The following is a 24,290-nucleotide window of genomic DNA, read 5'->3' on the forward strand; positions in this document are numbered from 1 at the left end:
TACCGTCAGTAGATAAAGGGTTAAGTCTAGTATTTGCGTAACTCTTGCTAGATCTAGAAATTCTAGATCCAGAATCTAGATCTAATCATTAGACCTATTCTAGATAGATAGATCTAGATCTAGATAGATAAATCACAAAGATTTATATCAAGTATTTAAGGACTAAAAAATGTATTATGATTATAAAATGGATTGTATTTTTATCTAATTAATCTTTGGTATGTATCTAATTAATCTTTGGTTTGACCTAGATTCTAGATCAAGATCTATAAATAACTTGCTTGGCCACATGATATTTTTAGATCTATAAATAACTTTCTTGGACAGAGTGTAGAGCTAGAGAAATTTATTGTAAAACTAAATGAAAAAGACAGTTGAAAATTTAAATAAGTGTTGGAACGTAATAAAAACAGCAAACGGACGTATAGTTAAAGTTATGGCCGACAGAAAATTAGATTTAGAACGCGTTAAACTTTTGAATGGGAACACAATCTTCTTTGATAGACGCCGCCATTTTATTGTACTAAAAAGTGAACAAAAAAATGTGACGTTACTGTTCCGCGTCAAGTCTAGTCGTTTTTCTAATCTTTTAAAATTAATGTGGTTAATCTAACAATGAATAAATCAATAAATTAATTAACGTCTTTAAATAAATTTGTGATTATCAGTCTGTCTGAAATCAAAAATTATTCTCTACTTACATACTATTTTACAGCTCTCCACATAGAGTAGAACGATTTACAATAGTCAAACCACATTTTTATACTTAAACCTGCGCTAAAAATAAGGCTTTTACAAAAATGTCACGTGTTTATAAGTGTGTTTATATTAGTATCGTTGAGTGTAGATGTTATCGTCTGAATGTGTCTACTGTGGTGCCTCTATGTGTCTATTTTATTACCTTTATCTATTTAGACTGTAAAAAAGGATATGTAACGAAAAAGGAACAAATAAATTTTAGACTTGCATTAATCAGTAAATACTAGTTCTGTCTCATTTCAGCAAGCAGTTGAAAAGTATAAATATAGCATGTTTTGTTTTCAACTACCGAACTGCCACCATATTCCCAATAAACCAGGTGCTGCGACACGTCATAGAAAGTCGTTCAAGTGTGAAGATCCTTTGGTCTGCCTGGCCTTAAATCTTTGCTTTAGTGAAAAGTGAGAGGGGGAGAGAGGAAGAAAAAAAAGATAAAAAGAAAGAAACAAACAAACAAAAAAATAAACCAAGAAAAAAGAAGTAAGAGTGTGTGTGATCTTTCTGACAAGTTGACAGTAATTTTATTAATAGCAAGAAATACCATTTAAATCTTTTATTACAATGAGATGAAACTAATATTTTATTATGGGAAAGAAACGTTTCTAAATATATAGTTTTCTAAATGCTAGTACTAACTAATACTAAATAATTTTTTAATAAATTCAACGAATTTCAAACTAAATGTTTGGGTCAGTCTTTACGTTTCCAAGGTAACAAGAAACGACTTAGGTATGACGGTGCTAAGAAGACAACATCCGGGTCTCTCAATTATTTTTATCCTTTTAAACATGTCAAGGTGACTGGTGTCCCATTCTCGGTGCATGATGGGATTGATCTCGGTCCCCAGAAGTAAGAGCTCTTCATTTTGTATAAGAGCGGCAGAGAGCTTGAACTTCTCCTCAAACAACACAGTGCAGAACTCCATCTTGAGAATGTGATCATTGCAGGCAGCCAGCTTCCACAGGGCGCCTGTCTGCTGAAGGACATAGGTGTCGCTGCGGTCTTTGAAACTGACCATGTTGCTGGCAACACCGGACATGTTGTCTGTGTAGAAGTGGCTGGTCAAGGTGTGTGTGTTGAAACTTTGGACCGTGGTTGTGGTGCTTGTGGCCGCTTCACTCCCGAACACAACGATAGAGTTTCCAACTGTGGTAGCCATCATGTTGGTGACCGCCATTTTGAGGTCACCCACTTTCTCCCACTTGCCGGAACCTGGTTTTTGTTGCTCGTCTTTAGCATTGAACCTGTCAATAGAAGTAGAGTTGTCGCCCCCTATGGCATAGATGTAGTTGTCTAGACTTACCAGTTGACAGTTGTTTCTTTCTGGGTTCAGGCACACAATGTTAGTCCAGATGTTAGTGTTTGGGTTGTATCTATATGCAGCATATTGGTTAATAAAGTTAGATAAGACATAAATAGACTCCTCAAATCCAACAGCCGTACACCTAATCTGCGGTGGTTGTAGTTGGTACCATGTGCCGTCGTTGGTCCTGCAAGACATCTTGAAGACACTATCACATACAATAGTAATTACAACATTCGCCAACAAACTCTTAGGTCTATGAGTGGCTTGGGGAGGGCAGTAGTAAAACTGTTTGCTGGGCTTTAGATGTTGACCGAGCGCTTCTTTGACGATAGCAAAAGCTTCAGGACTTTGTGATACAGTCTCACTGTCTAACAGTTTCTGGAAACATGCACCACTTATCAGGCCAATTTTGGATACAGACAAAAGTTCGTGTACAAAAGAAAGTCTGTTATATTTGTAATCTTCTTTTACTATAGACGTCGATGTGTTTTTACGCTTATTTATTTCATCGCAGACCTCATTTTTCGCAGTTTTGCTACATTTTTCAAGCCTTTGTCTTTTGTCGATTTCTTTCGTATCTTTTTCTTTTTCATTAGATGCAGCGATCAAAACAATATTTGTTGAACCTTTTGATTCGTGTTCAAAGACATCCGTATGTTTTCTCTCGTCTGATTGTGGAATGAATTCTGCCCATCTTAAGATTAGATCAATGACAACATCTTCAGAATTAATTTCCAAGTCGTCACTTGTGACAAGCCGTTTCATGTCTTCAAAATCTAAATATAGAATATCATCCGTCTTCCTCAAATAATCGAAGTCCTTAATTAAGACATCCCAGGAGAGTTCTAGAAGTTTTTTGGAATCCAGATGTTTCGCTTCAATGTTAATCTCGATGCAGCTGTCTTTGGACAGTCTTTTTATCTGAAACAGTTCGCAGGCCTCCAGCAGGAAGTCTATCTGGAGCTGATTGGCCGCCTGCCATACATCAGATACATTGTCCACCGAGAGAACATTTTTAGCTTTGTAAATACAGTCCAGCACCAGACCAAACGTCTCTGACGTCATCTGTTTCAGCTCCACCTTCCTGTCCTGATTCTCTCGCATCCCAGACTGGAAGAGCGCCCTGAAAAACTTGGAGCTGGCACTCAGCAGAAATCTGTGGCATTGGAATTCTGTGCCTTCAACCGTCACGGTGACGTCATGATACGTGCAATTGTTCAACTGTTTGTCTATAGCATTGACGACAGCTTTAGCCAGGTGTTCAGAAACTGCCATGTTTTTTGTTTCTGTAATAATAAAAATATCGTAAATATCATATAGCTTTCATCACCAAAATTGTTTACTTTGCGTGGTTAAAATAGTATATATTTTCTTTAAAAACACTTCAAGGTAATGTCCGTTATTATTTTATTATTTAAAGAAAACCTTAAAGCAACACTATATTGCCAATTTTATAATAACACATTTCATTTTACGTATGCTATATTTAAAAGATCCATGAAGGCACAGTTACTTTAAGTAATTTTTTTGTAGTGGGGTTTAAACTTTAAATATATATTATGTTTATATAATTGTTTTCTATTTTGTCCGGTAACGATGCACGTGCTCAAGATTGACCGTGCCACCACAGTAGTATATTAGGTCCCTTTTGGTTATCATGGGTGAGGCGGAGGCGGAGGCGGAGGCGGAACAAAGGCTATATAGGAAAATACTCCCCCAGCCTGGTACAATGACATATAGTAAAATACTCACCCACCTGGGTAAGTGGGTGAACAGCCTGGTACAACGGGATATAGTAAAATACTCCCTGGGGGAGGTGGAGGTACATCGACATATAGCAAAATACTCACCCACCTGGGTAAGTGGGTGAACAGCCTGGTACAACGGGATATAGTAAAATACTCCCTGGGGGAGGTGGAGGTACATCGACATATAGAAAAATACTCACCCACCTGGGGGAGCAGGTGGGTGAGCCTGGTACAATGAGATATAGTAAAATACTCACCCAACTGGGTGAAGATGGGTGAGGGTGGGTGAGCAGCCTGGTACAACGAGATATAGTAAAATACACACCAACAATTCCTAAACATGCATGTACCAACTTTGCAACCTGCCTCGGTGTTAACAAAACTCCCCCGACCCTAGTATGAACTCGGTTGCCAACAATTCCTAAACATGCATGTACCAACTTTGTAACCTGCCTCGGTGAAAACTTCACCGACCCTAGTATGAACTCTACACCTACCGATTCCAAAACATACATGTTCCGAGTTCAAAACCAACCTCGGTGAAAACTTCACCGACCCTAGTATGAACACGACCCCTAACAATCCCAAGGATGCATGTACGAACTTTGAAACCACCCTCGGTGTAACCAAAACACCTCCGTCCCTAGTGTAAACTCTACCTCATCCAATTCCAAAACATGGATGTCCCAACATTGAAACACGCTTCAGTGAAACACAAACTCCCACGACTCTCGTATAAACTATCTACTTATCAATTCTAAAACATGCATGTACCAACTTTGCAACCTGCCTAGGTGAAAACTCCCCCGACCCTACTATAGACTCGACCCCTAACAATTCCAAAACATGCATGGTCTAGCTTCGAACCCTGCCTCGGTGAAAACGTCACCGACTCGTGTATAAAATCTGTCCCAACCAACTCCAAACCTTCCCTGGGCACCCGAATAAAAATAACTCACCCAGCCCCTTAATCAATAAAAATTATTGATTTGTACTTTAGAGTGATTAGATTGAATGATATGTATGCTAACGTCATATCATATTTAGTTTTTACGTCATTATATTGGTGAACTTTAAATGTAGACATTTTAAACGGTGTGTCATTTGACACGACGTACTATAACGTTGTTGTTTTTTAAAACTTGAAGTTTATAATCTTAAGCAAATTTTTACTAAGGTGATCAAAAATTAAGATGACAATGTAAGATATAGAAAAAGAAAATACATTGCGTGGTAAAAATAAAAAATTGTCATTAGACGTAATGTTATATGTATAAGTAAACTTTCTTAAAAATTAAAGAAGTTCAAGTCAAAAAGAAGTTTGATGAAAACTGTAATACTAAAGCGAACATGGGAAGGTAATCTGCTGCAAGACTAAGATATAAATTCGTCTTCCTTCTAGGTTCATTGCCTTTTTTGGATGAGGTTAAACATCGCCATGTTTTCAAATATCGCGATGCAAACCCTGTTCTCTCCCCTCTTACTTAGTAATCACATCGTCTACCCATTGTTTACAAGACTCTTACAAAGAAAAAAATATCCCACCCCTCTACTTGAGATATAAAATACAAAAGTGTATTGTGCCTTGTCGTCACAGAAAACAAAAAAGGGTGGCGTCGAATGTTGTTAACCCTTGTCTTCCTAAATTATTTTTTAACTTGTTAAAGAAATTGAATGTTTAGTTAAGGATTCTGACGCGAATATGTTTCACAAGGGACGATACTCGTGGCTGTAAACAAGTCTGTTCTAATTTTAGAACAGTTATTTTTCCTCTCGTTTCTCTATTAGGGAAGACACGCGACACGACTTTTAAAATGTAAACAAGCGTGCACGAGGTGCACTTAAAATAAACCCCACTGCGAAAATGACAGCGGCATGGTGACACTTTTTGGAAAACACGCTTTCATGTAAATAAAATAAGGATCGCTTTTGTTGTCACCATGATAATGTATACCTATAAGTTCTCTCCGCCTTTATCGACCTAGTATGAATTTCGCGCGCGCGCGCGTATGTGTGTGTATGTGTGTGTGTATGTGTGTGTGTGTGTGTGTACGTGTATCTCAAAAAAGCGTATCATGTCAACACCTGGGCAACAAGTCATAGTCAAAAAGGCCTAATTCATTACAGATCTATTGGAAACCCCTCTTTACATGTACTTACGTTAAGAAAAGTAAACTCGGTTGAATCAAAAAATGTATTTAAATATATAGAGTTATAGAACCTTAAAGTTAACAGGTGATGAAAAAATAAAATAAAAAAATTAAAATTAAAATCCACCTCCTCACCCACCTCACTTAGGTGGTGGAATCTTTTACTATATATCCGTTACTCCTACTCGTGTTCCCCCTTCACCTACCTGCTCACCCACCTCACTGAGGTGATGAAGTATTTCCCCCTTCACCCACCTGTTCACCCTTCACCCGCCTACTCACCGCTCTCACCCATATTACTATAATCGAATATGTATTGAACACTTGTTAAGTTTACACCGTGATATTTTAAAAGCCTTTGATGACTTGGAAACAACGTTAATAAATAAATAAAATATAAGAAAACTTTTGTTTTAATTTTAGTGTGTGTGTGTGTGTGTGTGTGTGTGTGTGTGTGTGTGTGTGTGTGTGTGTGTGTGTGTGTGTACGTTTAACATACTCGTACCAGGAAACTTAAAAACCCATGACACTGTACGTTTAACTGTTAGTGGAAAGTGTGGTACCAGCTGTTGCACAACTGATGCGCAGCTGTCGCCTGATGGTTAATGGATACACGCACTCGACACGGGTCGATCAATACATTCCCATTCAAAAACGCGCAGCGCCGGGGAGGTTCACGGGCGGATCGATAAGTAACAGCTGTCGCATGTTGGCTACGCTGACAAGCATTTAATGGCTTCAATTAATTACCTGCTGTGATCGCTTCAGTGAATCCGCTATTAAGCAACCACGGGCAGCGCTGGGGAGGTTCACGGGCGGATCGATAAGTAACAGCTGTCGCTAAGGACTAATAGCTGTGGTTAAATGGATGTTGAGAGAAAGAATGTTCTAGTACACGCTAGTGTTAGTCTTTTATTTTAAACGGCATACAACAAAGAAATTAAAATCAAACTAATTAAAATGAATTTCAAACAAATAAATTATACAAAGTAATTAAATTAAACAACAAGTAAACAATAATTAAAAATAAAATTTAAAAATAATAATTTAAAAATTTAAAAAATTTAAAAAATTTAAAAAATTAAAATTCAATCACGTAACTAGTTAATAAAAATTACACAATATAATTAAACTAATTAAAAATTAAAATTTAAAAAATGATGCGTGACCAAATTTAATTAGACAGGCTCTCATTTGATGGCCCTGTAGCTGCGACCGAGAAAAAACCCATAAATCTCCGGTCGGTACCTGTCAAAAAGTAAAGCTTCGCGGATCGATAAGTAACAGGTGTTGATAACGATTAGCCGCGGATAAATGGATGATATACAAAGAATGTTCTAGTACATGCTAGCACACCCCTACCCTCAAACCCCGTCATTACTCCCTCTCCTCCCCGACCATCCCTCTCAACCACCACCACCCCCTCTCCGTTTACTATTAAACATACATACAATCAAATAAACAAAACAACAAATAAACAAATAAACAAATTAAAATTTAAAATTAAAAATTAATAATTTTAAAAATTTTAAAATTTTAAAAAAATTTAAAAATTTAAAAAATTAAAATCCAATCACGTAACTACTCAATAAAAATTTAAAATTTTAAAAATTTAAAAATTTAAATTTTTTTTTAAATTTAAAAAATTAAAATCAAATTACGTAACTCGTTAATAAAAAAATTATACAATATAAACAAAGTAATTAAATTAAACAACAAGTAAACAAACAAATTAAACAATTAAAAAAGTAAACAAATAATCAAATTACGTAACTCGTTAATAAAAATTAATTAAAATTTAAAAATTAAATTCAAACTAATTAAAAAACTCGTTAAAATTACGTAACTAGGTCACTGATTACGTCACAAGGTCACCTCTGATTACGTCACAAGGTCACCCCCCCCCCCCCCCACCTGATCACCCACCGCCTCCGCCACCCTAGGTTGGGTGTGTATTTTACTATATCTCGTTGTACCAGGCTGCTCACCCACCCTCACCCATCTTCACCCAGTTGGGTGAGTATTTTACTATATCTCATTGTACCAGGCTCACCCACCTGCTCCCCCAGGTGGGTGAGTATTTTTCTATATGTCGATGTACCTCCACCTCCCCCAGGGAGTATTTTACTATATCCCGTTGTACCAGGCTGTTCACCCACTTACCCAGGTGGGTGAGTATTTTGCTATATGTCGATGTACCTCCACCTCCCCCAGGGAGTATTTTACTATATCCCGTTGTACCAGGCTGCTCACCCACTTACCCAGGTGGGTGAGTATTTTACTATATGTCATTGTACCAGGCTGGGGGAGTATTTTCCTATATAGCCTTTGTTCCGCCTCCGCCTCAGCCTCCGCCTCACCCATGATAACCAAGAGGGACCTAATATACTACTCACCACCCCCACCCCCACACTTCAACTTCGAAGAGATGTATGAAAGAAACTCTGCATTATGGTGATATGATAAGCGGTACTTCCATAGCAGGTATTCTTAAGTACATGAATATACAGGTCCCACAACTAATCAATAATGAAACCCTCCCTCAAGTTGTCAACCACAAAATGCGACACACCGTTCTTGGCCCCACATTCACCTCTACTCCACCTGTCGTCTTATCATTTAAATAACCTGGGGTGAAGGTCGATAAAAATGTTAATACATTTATCCCAAGCGTAGGCTACTACTGCGACGTTATTAAATAGAACAACTGATTAAATTTTTACAGTGTATATAAGTTACGGAATTAACAAATTGACGACATTTTGACAATTACATTAGGTTAATAACTAGGTAAACGTGTTTTAACCTGCAAATCACTTTCAAATCACACGAACTCTTTGTCCTAATTTTTTGAGCTGTTATAAAAATTAATACAACAAATCCTTTTTGAAATAAATTTGATTTTTTTTAAATTTAGGAGCATGTAAACGTCATGTATTAATTATTTTAAAAAACCTAATTTTGTAAACTTATTTACATTTGATTGTCTACTAATAGCTGTAACAGATGAGCTTGATGTTCCGCCATGACGTTCCGAAAATATGTTGTAAATGTATATTTATTTTTAAAAAATAAAACTATACCTATAAAATTTATAAAACTATACCTATAAAACTATACCTATAAAACTATACCTATAAAACTATACCTTGACCGTAAATGAAGGCAGCAGCACACAATGATGTAGCTGAGTGAAGTCTAGATCAGAAGAAACTGGAATTTTCATAAACCTCCAAACAATGACGCGTGTTGTGACCTAGTTTTCTGATATCGGAGACTTTCAGCACCGGGTAGCTACAAAATCTGATTTGTAAAGATATGACATCGTATTCATAGCGTATTGCACTAAAAAATTTACAGTAAAACCACCTTGTAACATGTTTTAATATATTTTTCTCCAGAGTAGGGCATTTGAAACTTCCAGGTAAGGATGGGGTAATTGTAAGAATTGTTATAATTATAGTTTTAAATACACCCCCCCCCCCCCCACGCACACGCACATTTATCAGTGGCGTAGCCAGGAATTGGTCATGGGAGGGGTTCAAAATGTTTTTCCATAGGTATACAATTATATATATATATATATATATATATATATATATATATATATATATATATATATATATATATATATATGTATATATATATATATATATATATATATATATATATATATATATATATATATATATATATATATATATATATATATAGACATAGGTCAGCTATGCCTTATTAAATTAGTTTGAGCATAATAACTCTTGAAGAAGATGTTGAGAATCTTTGAAGACGAATTTAAAATGTTTTCAAATGTAGGCCCTATATCCCAGGTTGGACAATGGACGGACACAAGTACCTAAAAGGGTTGTGGAGAAGTTGTTGGGGAGAATATCTATCTATCTATCTATATACTACTAAAACTCAAGTTTGTTTACATGTGTAACACATATCATTGTTACCAGCCAAGCGGGATGAATTATAAGTTATAATTTATTCGGTTGCGGCCCCTATGGGACCGCAACTGTTGATGTAGTTTTTTTTATTGTTCTTCGATGAGCGAATTTTACCCGTGTTCCATGTCATGTGACATGGGATTATGGGTAGTTCGTGCCTGTGGCCGTGTCATTCAGACCCAAGGCTGCTGTGGACACGGACGGTGCAGTTGCCAATAATAAGTTGATCATGTAGACCTTATGTACACCTAATCAAGGTAATGCAAATTATGTTTATTATTACTGTACTATTTCTACTAGTGCTGCATGTGCAGAATAGGTATGAAGTATCTTATGTTAAGTATTTAGTGTTTATTATTGTAATACTTATAGGTACTCATCGGTACTTACACATGTTTGAATATTATTTGTTTGTCCGTTTGTTTACAGGAGAGAATCTACACTATGTGTAGAGCTGTACAATACGTAATTAGGTAGAGAACAATTTTCTTTTTAATTAACAGACTGTTAATCACAAATTAAGTTAAATGCATCAATTAATTTATTTATATATTCATTGGTAGATTAACCACATTAATTATAAAAGTTCAGAAAAATGACTTTATAGTGACGTCACATGATTTATTTACAACAATGTATTTATAACAATAATGGCGGCTTCCATCGAAGATTTTGGTGTCCATTCAAACGTTTAAAGCGTTATAAAGCTAATTTATTTGTCGGCTATAGCTTTAACGATACGTCCGTTTTGCTATTTTCATTACGTTTCATCAATTTTCAACAGTCCTTTTCATTTAAGTATACAATAAATTTCTCTAGATCTAGAATCTAAAGATCAGCTGTCGTAGGAAGTTATTTATAGATCTAGAATCTAGGTCAAATTAAAATCAATTAGTTAAAATTAAAAAGCATTTTAAAATCAGAATAAATTATTGAGTTTCTTTATTAAACTATTTTGGTCATTAAATATTTGATATAAATCTTTGCTTTTTAGCTTCACGGATCATTTAATTCAAGGATACAAGTGATTTATCTATTTAGGTTCTAGATCTACGAGAAAACTCGACTTAACCAAACAAGTCATGGAATCTAGATAACTCTTACTATCTAGATCTAGATAATAATGAGTTTCTATACTAAACTAATTCAGACCTTCATTACATTATATAAATCTTTGTTTAACTATGGAATTGGCTAATTTAAGATAAAATTTAATTTGAAAGATACTAGATCTAGGGCCTATTCGCGTAAATCAAGTTTCTTAAGCAGATTCAAACTACTAATATAGAATACAAAAAAACGTCATTGAAGTCATGAGCCTAGATAGCTAAGAAGATAGCGTTTTAGGCTTCCATGCTGGTGGCACGGTTTCTAGACACATCGTGTCACTGTAGATGTGAATGATAAAGTTGCCTATCGATCTTGGCGGGATACAGGGCAGGTGAAGTAGAGTTCACCTCTTTCTTTGTCCTCAAGATATTAACCATATGAAGGGAAATCTAATCCACAATCATTTATGACACAGTGTCACTAAGTTTTAAATATATAACATAAACCCACAATCAAATTACAGTTTTGCCTAGTGGCATAATAATTTTTAAAACTAAACACAAATCTTTGCACAGTTGAACGTTTAATCATTCAAAATTGTTGCGGTTTTTTTTAATTTAATCGATGTTTATATGGACTACGCTCAATGGCGTCGCTAGTTCGGGTGTCACACAGTCCGGCACCTTATGGTGTTTCCCCCCCCCCCCCACCCCACCACTTTTTTCTCTGAAAATTTTGCAGTTATTGCCAGTTACCCCCTACCCCTCCCCACCCAAGTAATAGCTTTAAAGTGTTCACATTTTATACTAATGATGTTTATCAATAGTCGGTTATAAATAGAGCTGGGTGTAGCATTGTTTTCTCTATAATTTGAATGTGTCACCCCCCCTCCCCCCATGTCGAGATCGTCTATATGTACTTTAAATACTTTTTGACTCTAATTAACTGCCAAAAAAACATATTTATTCTATTTATCTTGCATTATTTTTGTTCTTGGTGTCACCCACCTAAATGGTGTCACCCCGCCTCTCAACGCCTCTGACTACGCTGAATACGCTGACAGAGATTACAGATTTGCCTGCCATCCGCTGCGAGAATTTATAGAAGACAAGCTGCACATGACGTCATTCCTACGTGACCGTGACCTTTTGCCCTGTCTAGACACCGCGCGCGGGATAGTTGAGGCCATCAACTCCAGCTGGCGAATCTTGCTGGTGTACAACCCGCAGTTCCTGCATGACGATTGGATGATGTTTACCTTCAGGGCTGCCGTCTACGCTCAGACACCAGCCAACCCTGCGCGGGTTGTCGTCCTGGTTGACGAGAGACACGTGTACAAGCTGCCCACAGAGCTGTTGAGTGCTTTCATGGAGGACAGCCTCATTGTGGTACAGGACTGGCAGATGACATATGACCTTATGAAGTACAGCACCTCTAGCTTCTGACCTCCAGAGCATACAAGCTGAAATAGCTACACTTCTTAATACAAAAACCCTTTTAATCTAGTGGAAATAAAGCAAAAAAAAGTGCAAATATATGTACTGTGTAAATACAAAATGCATTAATTAATGGGAGACACATCGATAGTTCTTAATTCTAGCGACTATTATAGAAAGTACGAATGTTGATTATTATATCAACCAGTACAAGTATCTTTAAATCTCATCGTCTTCATCCGATTACTTCCATCTTTGAACATGACGATACAGGCAAAAATCTCGTTTTTTCCGAGGTTCGGAAAGTCGTAATTATAAAGCGTCACGTTTTCCCTGAGTCTCCGTTTCGTGTTGTGCCAATCGTCATAGACTCTCCCAGACTCTGGCTGCACTAGCTGGATCCTCCGGGGGAATCCTCTGGCCTGACATTTCAGTCTCAGTGTCACCTCGTTGTCTTCACAAACGACTGACTTTGTAAACGTGATCCTCTTTGTTGGCTCTGAAAATTGCAAATTAAATAATAATTAGTACGAACATTTATTGTACATTAATACAAGTTTTGATTATATTGATGAGCAAAGATCTTGCGAGAGGAATCTGCAATGAGTTTTAGAAGCTACGTCTCGTGAATGTTTACAGTCGGCTATTTTTAATTAGGTAAAACCAAAAGTGAGTGAAATTCGATATATAGGTTCTGTTATTTCAAGTTTCGGGTTTCGGAATACAATAATTATTTTAGGTAAATACAAAAATGTTGTTGACATATAAATTGACAGACTATATGTGTGCACAAAAATCAAGTTAATGCCCTCTAAATGTGGCTATCTTGTCTAAAACTACAGTGCCCAGCCAATTATGAGATGAAACTCATTATGAGCAGTTGCCAACATAGATCTTCATTACAGATACAGAGCTATTTTACCTTCTCGGAAACACTGGATGACGTCATTCTCAACCTTAAAGGCCTTCATGCCAGGTCTGGGACAGCAGATGGTGTCAGACTGTCCACCACAGTGTCGGGCCACGTACAGGCTCCTGCACTGGGTACACCTGCGACAGGTCACCGTCCCCAGGTCACCTCGACCTTTGATGTAGTAGCCCGCCTTACAGCCGAGGACTGACCTTGACCTCGACGTGCATGCCTGGCTGATCTGCTCACCCTTTGTGACGTCAGCGTCTTGACATGGCTTGCATTCCTTTTCCTGGTGCCTCACTTCGTCCTGGTAGGTTCCGTTCCTACACGGCTCGCACCTGTGAGCGGCCTTGAACTCTCCACTTCCACACCAAGGGCCACAGCGAGCCAGAACCATCAATGTCATCAAGGTCACCAATAAAAGAACGAATTTCATGTTTTCCTGATAAACAAGATCAACAAGACCATAAACATTCCAAAACTAGGCTTTCCAAGGAAACGTAAACAAAATAAATGCCTCAACAAATTCACTACCATTATATTGCTCGAACGGCTTAGTGACTGAGATATTTTTAAACTGGGTTTTCCCGTACTATCGTGTACAGCAGGGGTCTCCAAACTTTTCAGTCAGAGGGCCGCATTAACTATCAAATTTCAGTTCGGGTGCCAGTTTCATCAGGCATGTCTTTGATTTTTCTGGGCAAAGTTCCTCAGCCATCACCAACAAACGATTTTTCCTTGGACAAAAATATCACAGCGGGCCGGATGAGAGGACTTCGCGGGCCGCATCCGGCCCGCGGGCCGTAGTTTGGAGACCCGTGGTGTACAGTGAACAAGCGTTTTCGTCATTCTGTGTCGCTCAAATAGAATTCATGTTTTTGTTTAGATCTGTCTGCACTTCGTCACTCGTTCTAATCAAACACCAGATTCCCCTCCACTAAAATTATGTCACAATGTTCTGATACACCCCCTTCCCACATACACACACAATTTAAAATATAACAATTTAAAATTAATTAGATTTATGAGGTTTTTAGGTTCTGTTGTTTGTTTTGTTTCTTAGAATTTGAAAACTTTATGTAACAAAACTAGACATAAATCTTTAATTTAAATGTTTCTAAATTGTATCTTTAGACCTTTCTTTACTCGAACCAGAACACAACATTAAACAGACATTTTATAAAAGCTAAAACACAAATTTATTTCATTAATTCCTGCAAATTGTGTTTAGAGAATCAAAACTTACCATCTTGGTGAACGTAAATCACAACAACTAAATAAGCGACGTCTAAGTTCTCGTCTAGACTCTAGGCTATCACAACAACTAAACAAGCGACTTATACGTTCTGCACTGTCTAGACTCTAGGCTATCACAACAACTAAACAAGCGACTTATACGTTCTGCACTGTCTAGACTCTAGGCTATCACAACAACTAAACAAGCGACGTCTATGTTCAGCACTAGACTCTAGGCTAGTTTTGGAGAAAATCAACACAAAAAATACAGCAGTTGTTTCCTTGAAACCGTTCCGCTTGACTTCATCCACCTGGTAAACACAAACGACCTTGGGAACATATCTAGGATCTGTTTATTTTTCTTGAAAAATGACACCCTTTGATAAGCTGCAATAAGTAGGTCACTCTGTTAAGTGCACAGCGGAACGTCTCCCCGATCCGGTGGCATCTGATATGTTTTAAACTAGCAGAATTCAAATGATTTGTAGATTACTCATGTTTATCGACCAGTTCTCAGGTACAATGATATCGAACATAAAAAATGGAATAATGTATGCTACACTGTGAAAGGTCAGATGGTCATTTCCCTTTAGCTAACTACCTTTAACCTGTGTTTTTTAATGAACGCCTCAGGTCATTCTTAGGTCATACATGTTTTTATCTTAAATGCTTAGAGTCATAAAGTATACGAGCCGGCCCGCGGCATAACATACGCCGCTATTTAGTTGTTTCTAATTTTCAATAATTCATAATTTGTGAATTCGACAGTACCAACGCTGACACTGAAAATATTTCTTTAAAACACTATAAGTAGCTCGTTAAGGACCATAACCCCCCCCCCCCTCCCCCCCCCCCTACGTTTAAAACCGTTGGCTCTGCTTGTAAACATTTAGAGTGAACACAGCTCACTAAAACCATGTAGGGGTGGGGAGGTAGGGAGAGCGTTTGCAGCTTGTTTTCTAACGGCTCGAAGAAGAGAATTATATATATAGATTTTGACTTTAATCCAGCACGTGGCATTTTACACTAGTGTGTGTGTGTGTGGGGGGGGTGGAGGGGGTAGAGAGTATACGATGTCAGTCATCCTTGATAACATCCTTGATGTGATAATACTCGTGTTTTTATTAGTGAGAAAGTGCTCGTTGTGTACAGTGGCTGGTCTTGATTATTTTAAATTCCTAACATTTTACAATTATCTCTACTCCAGCTGATGTAACAAGAGATTTTATTTTCTAGCATTACAGTTTTTTATCCATTCAATTTTTTTGTTAATAAATGTATTAAAAAATACCTTCACTTTTTTTTTGTATCAACAAGTTTGTAATTTGAATTGAAAGATTACCTTTTTTTTTCATTGGAACCTTGTTATTAAAAATATGTCGTCGTTACATTGGGGGGGGGGTGTCTAGAAATGCTAAGTTAATAAGAGGAATGTTGGTGTATATAAGTGTGATGAAGAGTTAAGTACGATATTGATTGTGTACAAAAATATATTAACTTTGTGCCAAATAAAAATATCACGATTCCTATTTGGTGAAATATTTTACAGATCACCCTAATGCTACCTCAAGTTCCTATTATTAATTAATGCATCGGTAGAGACTGTATTACCTACATATAGCTTGTACGGCCAATGAGAAAGTGGTCCGACTAATTGGAAAGTGTTTATTTCCTGCTCTTGCTTAGATGTTGCACAAAGTTGAAACGTTACCGTTATGCGACCTTGACTTATAAAAACCATTTTAAGATCAATTTGTAGCGACGGTTAACCAGAGTTTACCCTTGACCTACATTTCACACTTAAGATTCAAATCAAATCTATATATATAATTCTCCTCTTCGAGCCGTTAGAAAACAAGCTGCAAACGCTCTCCCTACCTCCCCACCCCTACATGGTTTTAGTGAGCTGTGTTCACTCTAAATGTTTACAAGCAGAGCCAACGATTTTAAACGTAGGGGGGGGAGGGGGGGGGAAGGAAGGGGGGGGTTATGGTCCTTAACGAGCTACTTATAGTGTTTTAAAGAAATATTTTCAGTGTCAGCGTTGGTACTGTCGAATTCACAAATTATGAATTATTGAAAATTAGAAACAACTAAATAGCGGCGTATGTTATGCCGCGGGCCGGCTCGTACATCGTAAGCAGGAAGTTGAATTAATCATCCTCGATGTAGAAGTTACAATTTAAAATAACAGATCATTAATTAATCATATAGTGTGTTGGTTTTAAGAATTGTATGTAACGTCTCCAAGAAGAGCAATAGCAGTGGCTACTCTAGTCATCTAAAGGCCACAATTATGGTAAGACCACACAAAAATATGTAAGATCTTATTCTTAGATTCATTTAATTATCTGAATTCTTTGACTTAGCGCTCAGCCACAACAACTTAGACACGTGTGAACGTTGTCGCAACTTTGGCTGTCATCGAGTCAGTTGCTACTAACAGACACTATAACGTTATCCACTGCGGCAGTTATAAACAATTGAGTAGCTTTTATCTCTAGATGTTTGCTGATCTTGTGAGATGGGATTTTAATTTGAGGTGGGGAATTCGAGAACGTATTTTAATGTTACAGAATCTAGTTAGAAGCCATGATTGTCATGTTGAAAGTATATACATCAAAGTAGTATTTTAGTGTTAATTTTTGTTTTTATGCCGTTGCCATACGTGTCTACAAGCCCGTAGACTGCTGGTATCTGTAGACCTTTCGTTAATTTTCCCGTTCAGGAGATCTCTGCTACAGGTGGAGGAGGTTGAGGCTTACTGGGTTCTAGAACTGACGTCCGGACACGTTCTTGCTTGCTAGTGGACGACAGTGTCTACATCTACATGTAGTGTAGAGCAGCCGTCAGTAGTGTAGTCGAGCCATAACACGACTGTGTCTAGAGAGCCGTGTAGCAATAGAAGAGATGGAGTTACATACAGGGGAGGGGAGGGGGGTCAAGGGAAATAAAATGAAATTTAAGCTAACATTTAAACTAAGTTAAGCTGGATTAAGACGTAATGTTGCAAGTTCAGAACTAAAAACTTAAAGGGCTCTACCTACTGTATGTAAGGAAGAGTAAGTTGTAGTGTTAGGTGAAGTAGAGCCCATCTGTTTTACTGTCATTGTATCTAAAGGGACTTAGTGGTCATCACTACAGACATATCCTGTGCTTCCCCCTATTGTAATATTTAAAACATTCCAGGTACATCACCACGTTATGTTGGCTCTCACCTGCCTAGCCGTGCTCCCCAGGTGTGAGGCGTGTGGTCAAGGTGAGTACCTGGACAACACCACGTGCAGACCGTGCCAGGATGGAATGTTCCAGGACTTGGTCGACCATCAGAACACAGAATGTAGGAACTGTTCCTCACCTAACAGGTAGGACTGTAGGAACTGTTCCTCACAGGTAGGGCTGTAGGAACTGTTCCTCACAGGTAGGACTGTAGGAACTGTTCCTCACAGGTAGGACTGTAGGAACTGTTCCTCACAGGTAGGACTATAGGAACTGTTCCTCACAGGTAGGACTGTAGGAACTGTTCCTCACAGGTAGGACTGTAGGAACTGTTCCTAACAGGTAGGACTGTAGGAACTGTTCCTCACAGGTAGGACTGTAGGAACTGTTCCTCACAGGTAGGACTACAGGAACTGTTCCTCACAGGTAGGACTGTAGGAACTGTTCCTCACAGGTAGGACTGTAGGAACTGTTCCTCACAGGTAGGACTGTAGGAACTGTTCCTAACAGGTAGGACTGTAGGAACTGTTCCTCACAGGTAGGACTGTAGGAACTGTTCCTCACAGGTAGGACTACAGGAACTGTTCCTCACAGGTAGGACTGTAAGAACTGTTCCTCACAGGTAGGACTACAGGAACTGTTCCTCACAGGTAGGACTGTAGGAACTGTTCCTCACAGGTAGGACTGTAGGAACTGTTCCTCACAGGTAGGACTGTAGAAACTGTTCCTCACAGGTAGGACTGTAGGAACTGTTCCTCACAGGTAGGACTGTAGGAACTGTTCCTCACAGGTAGGACTACAGGAACTGTTCCTCACAGGTAGGACTGTAGGAACTGTTCCTCACAGGTAGGACTACAGGAACTGTTCCTCACAGGTAGGACTGTAGGAACTGTTCCTCACAGGTAGGACTGTAGGAACTGTTCCTCACAGGTAGGACTGTAGGAACTGTTCCTCACAGGTAGGACTGTAGGAACTGTTCTTCACCTAACAGGTAGGACTGTAGGAACTGTTCCTCACAGGTAGGACTGTAGGAACTGTTCCTCACAGGTAGGACTGTAGGAACTGTTCCTCACAGGTAGGACTGTAGGAACTGTTCCTCACAGGTAGGACTGTAGGAACTGTTCCTCACAGGTAGGACTGTAGGAACTGTTCCTCACAGGTAGGACTGTAGGAACTGTTCCTCACAGGTAGGACTGTAGGAACTGTTCCTCACAGGTAGGACTGTAGGAACTGTTCCTCACCTCACAGGTAGGACTGTAGGAACTGTTCTTCACCTAACAGGTAGGACTGTAGGAACTGTTCCTCACAGGTAGGACTGTAGGAACTGTTCCTCACAGGTAGGACTGTAGGAACTGTTCCTCACAGGTAGGACTGTAGGAACTGTTCTTCACCTAACAGGTAGGACTGTAGGAACTGTTCCTCACAGGTAGGACTACAGGAACTGTTCCTCACAGGTAGGACTGTAGGAACTGTTCCTCACAGGTAGGACTGTAGGAACTGTTCCTCACAGGTAGGACTGTAGGAACTGTTCCTCACAGGTAGGACTGTAGGAACTGTTCCTCACAGGTAGGACTGTAGGAACTGTTCCTCACAGGTAGGACTGTAGGAACTGTTCATCATAGGTAGGACTGTAGGAACTGTTCCTCACTTAACAGGTAAGACCGCTAGCGCTGTAAGTGGTATGAGGTATGGCCATAAGAAATGTCTTTTACCCTGAAGGTATGACCGCTATCGTGCGAGCTTGAAATTATTGTCACCTAACAGGTATGAATGTGAGGATGATCTCGAGTATGTCACCTGCCTGTTACCCTGCAGGTATCCCTGCAGTGTGTCACCATTAACTGCCTGTTACCCTGCAGGTATCCCTGCAGTATGTCACCATTAACTGCCTGTCACCCTGCAGGTATGCCTGTAGTATGTCACTATTAACTGCCTGTCACCCTACAGGTAAGCCTGCAGTATGTCACCATTAACTGCCTGTTACCCTGCAGGTAAGCCTGCAGTATGTCACCATTAACTGCCTGTTACCCTACAGGTAAGCCTGCAGTATATCACCATTAACTGCCTGTTACCCTACAGGTAAGCCTGCAGTATGTCACCATTATCTGCCTGTCACCCTGCAGGTATGACCACGAGTACGTCATCAGTAACTGCAGCAGATTCGCTGACGTAGAGCTGGGCTGTAGGACGGGATACTACAGGACCTGTGGGGCACCTGACGTCTGCGACTGCGACAGGTGCACGTCGTGTCGGGCTGGGGTGGAGTACGACGCCCGCCCATGCGGACCTGTCACTGACGCGCTTTGTTGTCCCCTGGGGTCGCGACTCGTCAACTGTACTTCCGGTCACGTGTGTGCTGATGAGAAAGGTATGTTTACATTTTAAACTGCTGGCAACTGCATACTTCGTTTGGTTTCATTCGGCATTACATTGTTTCAGTTTTTGCTTACCAAAGTTATTGTTAATTTGAATGTCTTTATTTGCTTCGTTTAGAAATAGATAAACTCCACTTCATCTGTTCTACGAGTGTTAGATCTTTATGCTAGGACCTCTCAACCAAATAAATGATTGGTGTCATTTAAATGGGCTCAGCATTTACCAACTATACGTTTAGTAGTGCCATTATGAAACGTACTATGTACTAAATGCAGTACTGGAGAGGGGGGGGAAGTACAATGTAAAATAGTTGATAATTTGATATTATGGAAGCAATTGTCTGAATGTTATTAAAAAATTGAATTATTCCAACTTGTGCTTGTTTATACAAAGTTTCCGTGTCAGTCCGCTGTCAATACATACGTTGTTTGAAACAATTATTGTAGAAAAGTTTTTTTTTTTTTTGTTTACAGCTTTTCTATCCACGTCTTCAAATTTATTGGTATTTAAACGACGTCTCTATAAGGTGTAATACGATTTAAAACGAATAGGTATATTTCAGTCATTCGAAAAGGTTTGTTTAATTATTGGTACTTTTTGTATCAATAAGACAAAACTCATTTCAAAACATTGTATTTGAACATAAATATGTTTATATGAGTGTTTTTTTGTTTGTTTTTTTTTTGCAAGCATACACCAAGCAAGTGAACTTGACTCACAAGGAAATTACCGAAACTGACGAGTTTTCCATCATTCTGACATGCGCTGTAGCTGGGTACCCAAGGGACATCACTCTCTTGAGAGTCAGTGACGGCGCCATCTTGAAGGTCAAAACCCCCGCCCACTGCACAAGTCTGGTGCACATGGACTATTTCCTGTACCCCACCTGTGGCGACATGACCAGGTACAGGTGTCTGGTCAACTACAGAGATGGTCAGACGGAAGACGCTGCTCTAGAACTCTCGCACGATGCATGTAAGATTACTTTACAACTTTGACACCATTAGCGGTTAACCTTCTGTGTTTTTTGTTCCAGCTTGATGTGTTCTTAGTCCTTTTTAACTTCAAAGTGTCCTCTGAGACTCATAACGAAGTTTTTGGAATGTATTTAGTGTATTTAGCTAATGTTAATTAGCACTACCGGCCGACAGCAAGTTTAGAATTCACATGCTTTAAGTTCTAGTGGGTTTGTACAGTTTTGATTTAAGTGTCACCCTCATCGTAAGGTTGGTGTTAGTTTCAAAAATAGAAATCGCTGATGTCAAATATCTAGACAATTATTTAGTTGTAAAATAGAATATACAGTCTAATTTACATTGCAAATATATAAATAATTGTGAATATCCAGAATTAATATATACGTGTCCAAAACATTATCCCATGTATCAAAAATAAAATTGTGAGTGTCCTGACATCTTATACTAAACGTCATCTCCATCGGTCAAGTATTATGCAAATTATGACATGTGTACAAAATGTACAACGTGTTGAGTAAAATGTCAGCAATACTTTATTTACAACAAGCAATCCTGGAAATCTATTTACTGTTAGATTGAAGCATTTTATTTGAATATACACAATTAGTAAGTGATCTAAAAAAAAATAATTAAATAATTGTTTTAAATTTTCAAATATCTTCATCAAATTAAGGTCAACAGATTTTGCACTCCAATTTTAATGTAGAAAATGTAAAGCAATTGAAAAATTAAACTTTGCTTAAATTGAAGAAAATATGTGCCGGAATACAAATAGTGTAAACAAATTAACAATATTAAAATTCGTATTTTTACTTAGAACGTTTTTTGGTCAAAACGCAATCGACAATCGCATGGGAAGGGAAAACACACACAAACACACACACACACACACATATATATATATATATATATATATATATATATATATATATATATATATATATATATATATATATATATATATACATAAATATACATAATTTACTGGTTACATTTTATATTTATTTCCAATAGGTACAGATGAGCCAATCATCAACTAAGAATTAAGGATTTCGTTTTCATATCTCTAAGGCTACATAGCTACTCAACAATTACACGTTGTGTGATTATCTCATTGTTATTGGACTTGTTGTATTGACTTACATTATTGCTTTATTTCTTAATAAACACTAAGCAACTTCAGTAACTTTTGTCATTTAAAAAATTTTGCAACGCGTTTTCAAATATAATGTCATCATGGGTAAAATATGTTCTAGGGGAATATTGTCTTACCTATATTTTAAAGACATGACAAATGTCATAATAAATTCCACAGTTAAGTGTTATATTGAATGTCACATTAATTGTCGGATTAGTACTTTCAAGGAAACATAACTCACCTTAAGAGTTATTGATTACCATTTTCGTGATTACACCCCTTGACGATTCATAAACAGTTTTCTCTCTGTGCGAGTGTTTGTGTGTCTGTGTGTCTATCTGTGTGTATGCGTGTGTGTGACTTAATATGTTTACTTTTTTTGCTATCAATCGGCAATCACTGTGTATCTGTCTTTAAGATATTGTCCTTGAGCACATGTAGCATCACTCACAAGCGTATACACTTGACGTTTGGTTAGCCGTGAGTACACTGGGTGCAAAGGACTCAACTTCACATACAAGCACAAACTAGATATACTATAACCCAAACCAAAACTTCTTAACACACATACAAACTACGTACGCTTATGCTGATGACATTATACTCTTATCAACATACACCAGTGTGATGAGCATATCAAGATATTGGTCATGCATAAAATCACTTCCTTAATCGTATATTCAAAATCCCATGAGCTATTTCTGATAGGAATATCAACCTCCCATGTTATGACATACTGAAGTTTTCTGATGGTTGAGAGGTGAAAGCCACGAGTTCGAACCCTCGGGAAAATAAGGCTCGATAGCTGAGGACACAAACCCATCTGCGAGCGAACTATTCCGAATTCAAACAGGAGTGGTTCCCCTTATGCCATTTACTTTTTTACTTTCTCGTATATAAGTATTGTAATCGTGCACAAAAATAACATGAAATTTTGACAGTTTTCACCGTTTTACTCCTCAGTCCTTCATCACATCCGGAGTATAGAGGACTTCTTTTAATCAGGAAAAAAATAAATACAAATATATAAACGTTTTGGCGAATTATGCGTTATCGAGTCGTAAAAACTGGACTTTGCAAATCTGTCCGTATGGCTGTGTGTTCTGTGTGTAAACACGATAACTTGAGTACCGTTACAGCTAGGTTGATGAAATTTCATATAAAAGTATTTTATCAAAATTGTAGATCCTGATCAACTTTTGAGCGATTTCCGATAATCGGAAGTGGTACTTTTTCTACTTTGAATTTCTCAAAAGCCTATAAGTTGCGTACTATTTTAGATAGATGTATGAAATCTCACACGTAAGTAAAAGATCTAATTCTCTACCTTCTGTCAAATTTTGAGTTATTTCCGTTGAACGGAAGTACTAATTTACGCTATTTCCAATTTCTCAAAAAACGCATGTAAATTTATAAAGTACTAATAATATCCCGCATTTTTATACACATTTTATTAGGCATTCAATTGGTGTGGGACGGAGTGGTCTAGCGGTAGAGAGCTGGGCTGCTAACCCGTTAGTCTCGAGTTCGAATCCGAGTTCAAGTCAGTAGACCGTCCCTGAGTCCACCCAACTCTGATGAGTACCTAACTCACGTTAGGGAAAGTAAAGGCGGCTGGGCATAGTGCTGACCACAATATCTCTTCATATGCCGAGGTCACAGAAACAAGTGAACTCTACTTCACTTGCCCCATAGACCGTCAGGTTTGAAAGGGAAACTTTTCACTTCGTGTGCAATTCTATTTTTTTACGAGATTCTATTCTATTATAAAAAGTTTAAGTAATTTAAAATGGATCTATGTCCTGAGTTGCCATCCCTCGTAATTTTATATTAGAACGAGCCGACCCCGCGCTATTTAGTTGTTTTATTTTCTACTTTTCAGTAATTCATAATTTGTGAATTCGACAGTACCAATGCTGCCACTGAAAATATTTGCTTTAAAACACTACCCCCCCCCTTTCCCCCAACCCCTACCCTATACCCCCCCCCCCCCTCCCCCCCCCCGTGAAAGCAACCTTCTCTTAGTTAC

At 38.2% G+C, this 24,290-nt stretch overlaps 3 protein-coding genes across 3 annotated transcripts; 1 reads left to right on the forward strand and 2 right to left on the reverse strand.

Moving 5' to 3' along the window:
- Positions 1-1,318: 1,318 nt before the first annotated feature.
- LOC131947195 (kelch repeat and BTB domain-containing protein 12) lies at positions 1,319-9,187 on the reverse strand. The gene is made up of 2 exons (XM_059308344.1): positions 9,112-9,187; positions 1,319-3,351 (listed from the first exon to the last, which is right to left on the reverse strand). Exon 2 carries the CDS (start codon positions 3,338-3,340, stop codon positions 1,457-1,459), a length of 1,884 nt encoding a protein of 627 aa, XP_059164327.1. The 5' UTR covers positions 3,341-3,351; positions 9,112-9,187; the 3' UTR covers positions 1,319-1,456.
- Positions 9,188-12,012: 2,825 nt separating this feature from the next.
- Positions 12,013-14,630, reverse strand: LOC131947193 (uncharacterized). The gene is made up of 3 exons (XM_059308339.1): positions 14,562-14,630; positions 13,325-13,757; positions 12,013-12,901 (listed from the first exon to the last, which is right to left on the reverse strand). Exons 1-3 carry the CDS (start codon positions 14,562-14,564, stop codon positions 12,603-12,605), a joined length of 735 nt encoding a protein of 244 aa, XP_059164322.1. The 5' UTR covers positions 14,565-14,630; the 3' UTR covers positions 12,013-12,602.
- A 2,098-nt stretch (positions 14,631-16,728) lies between these two features.
- Positions 16,729-22,299, forward strand: LOC131947212 (uncharacterized). The gene is made up of 5 exons (XM_059308361.1): positions 16,729-16,850; positions 17,741-17,916; positions 19,894-20,138; positions 20,837-21,121; positions 22,138-22,299. The coding sequence occupies exons 1-5, from the start codon at positions 16,848-16,850 to the stop codon at positions 22,161-22,163; spliced, it is 735 nt and encodes a 244-aa protein (XP_059164344.1). The 5' UTR covers positions 16,729-16,847; the 3' UTR covers positions 22,164-22,299.
- Positions 22,300-24,290: the final 1,991 nt, after the last annotated feature.

The sequence above is a fragment of the Physella acuta genome, unplaced genomic scaffold, assembly GCF_028476545.2.
Source record: "Physella acuta isolate Inbredline_101_S28 unplaced genomic scaffold, ASM2847654v3 ptg000589l, whole genome shotgun sequence".
NCBI lineage: Eukaryota > Metazoa > Mollusca > Gastropoda > Physidae > Physella > Physella acuta.

Coding starts and splice junctions, on each gene's coding strand:
- LOC131947212 (XM_059308361.1), top strand. Junction 20,139..20,836: donor CGTGTGTGCTGATGAGAAAG/GTATGTTTACAT, acceptor TTTTTTTGCAAG/CATACACCAAGCAAGTGAAC. Junction 21,122..22,137: donor AGAACTCTCGCACGATGCAT/GTAAGATTACTT, acceptor TATTTCCAATAG/GTACAGATGAGCCAATCATC.
- LOC131947195 (XM_059308344.1), bottom strand. CDS start 3,340: ATGGCAGTTTCTGAACACCTGGCTAAAGCTGTCGTCAATGCTATAGAC.
- LOC131947193 (XM_059308339.1), bottom strand. Junction 12,902..13,324: donor CATCCAGTGTTTCCGAGAAG/GTAAAATAGCTC, acceptor TGCAATTTTCAG/AGCCAACAAAGAGGATCACG.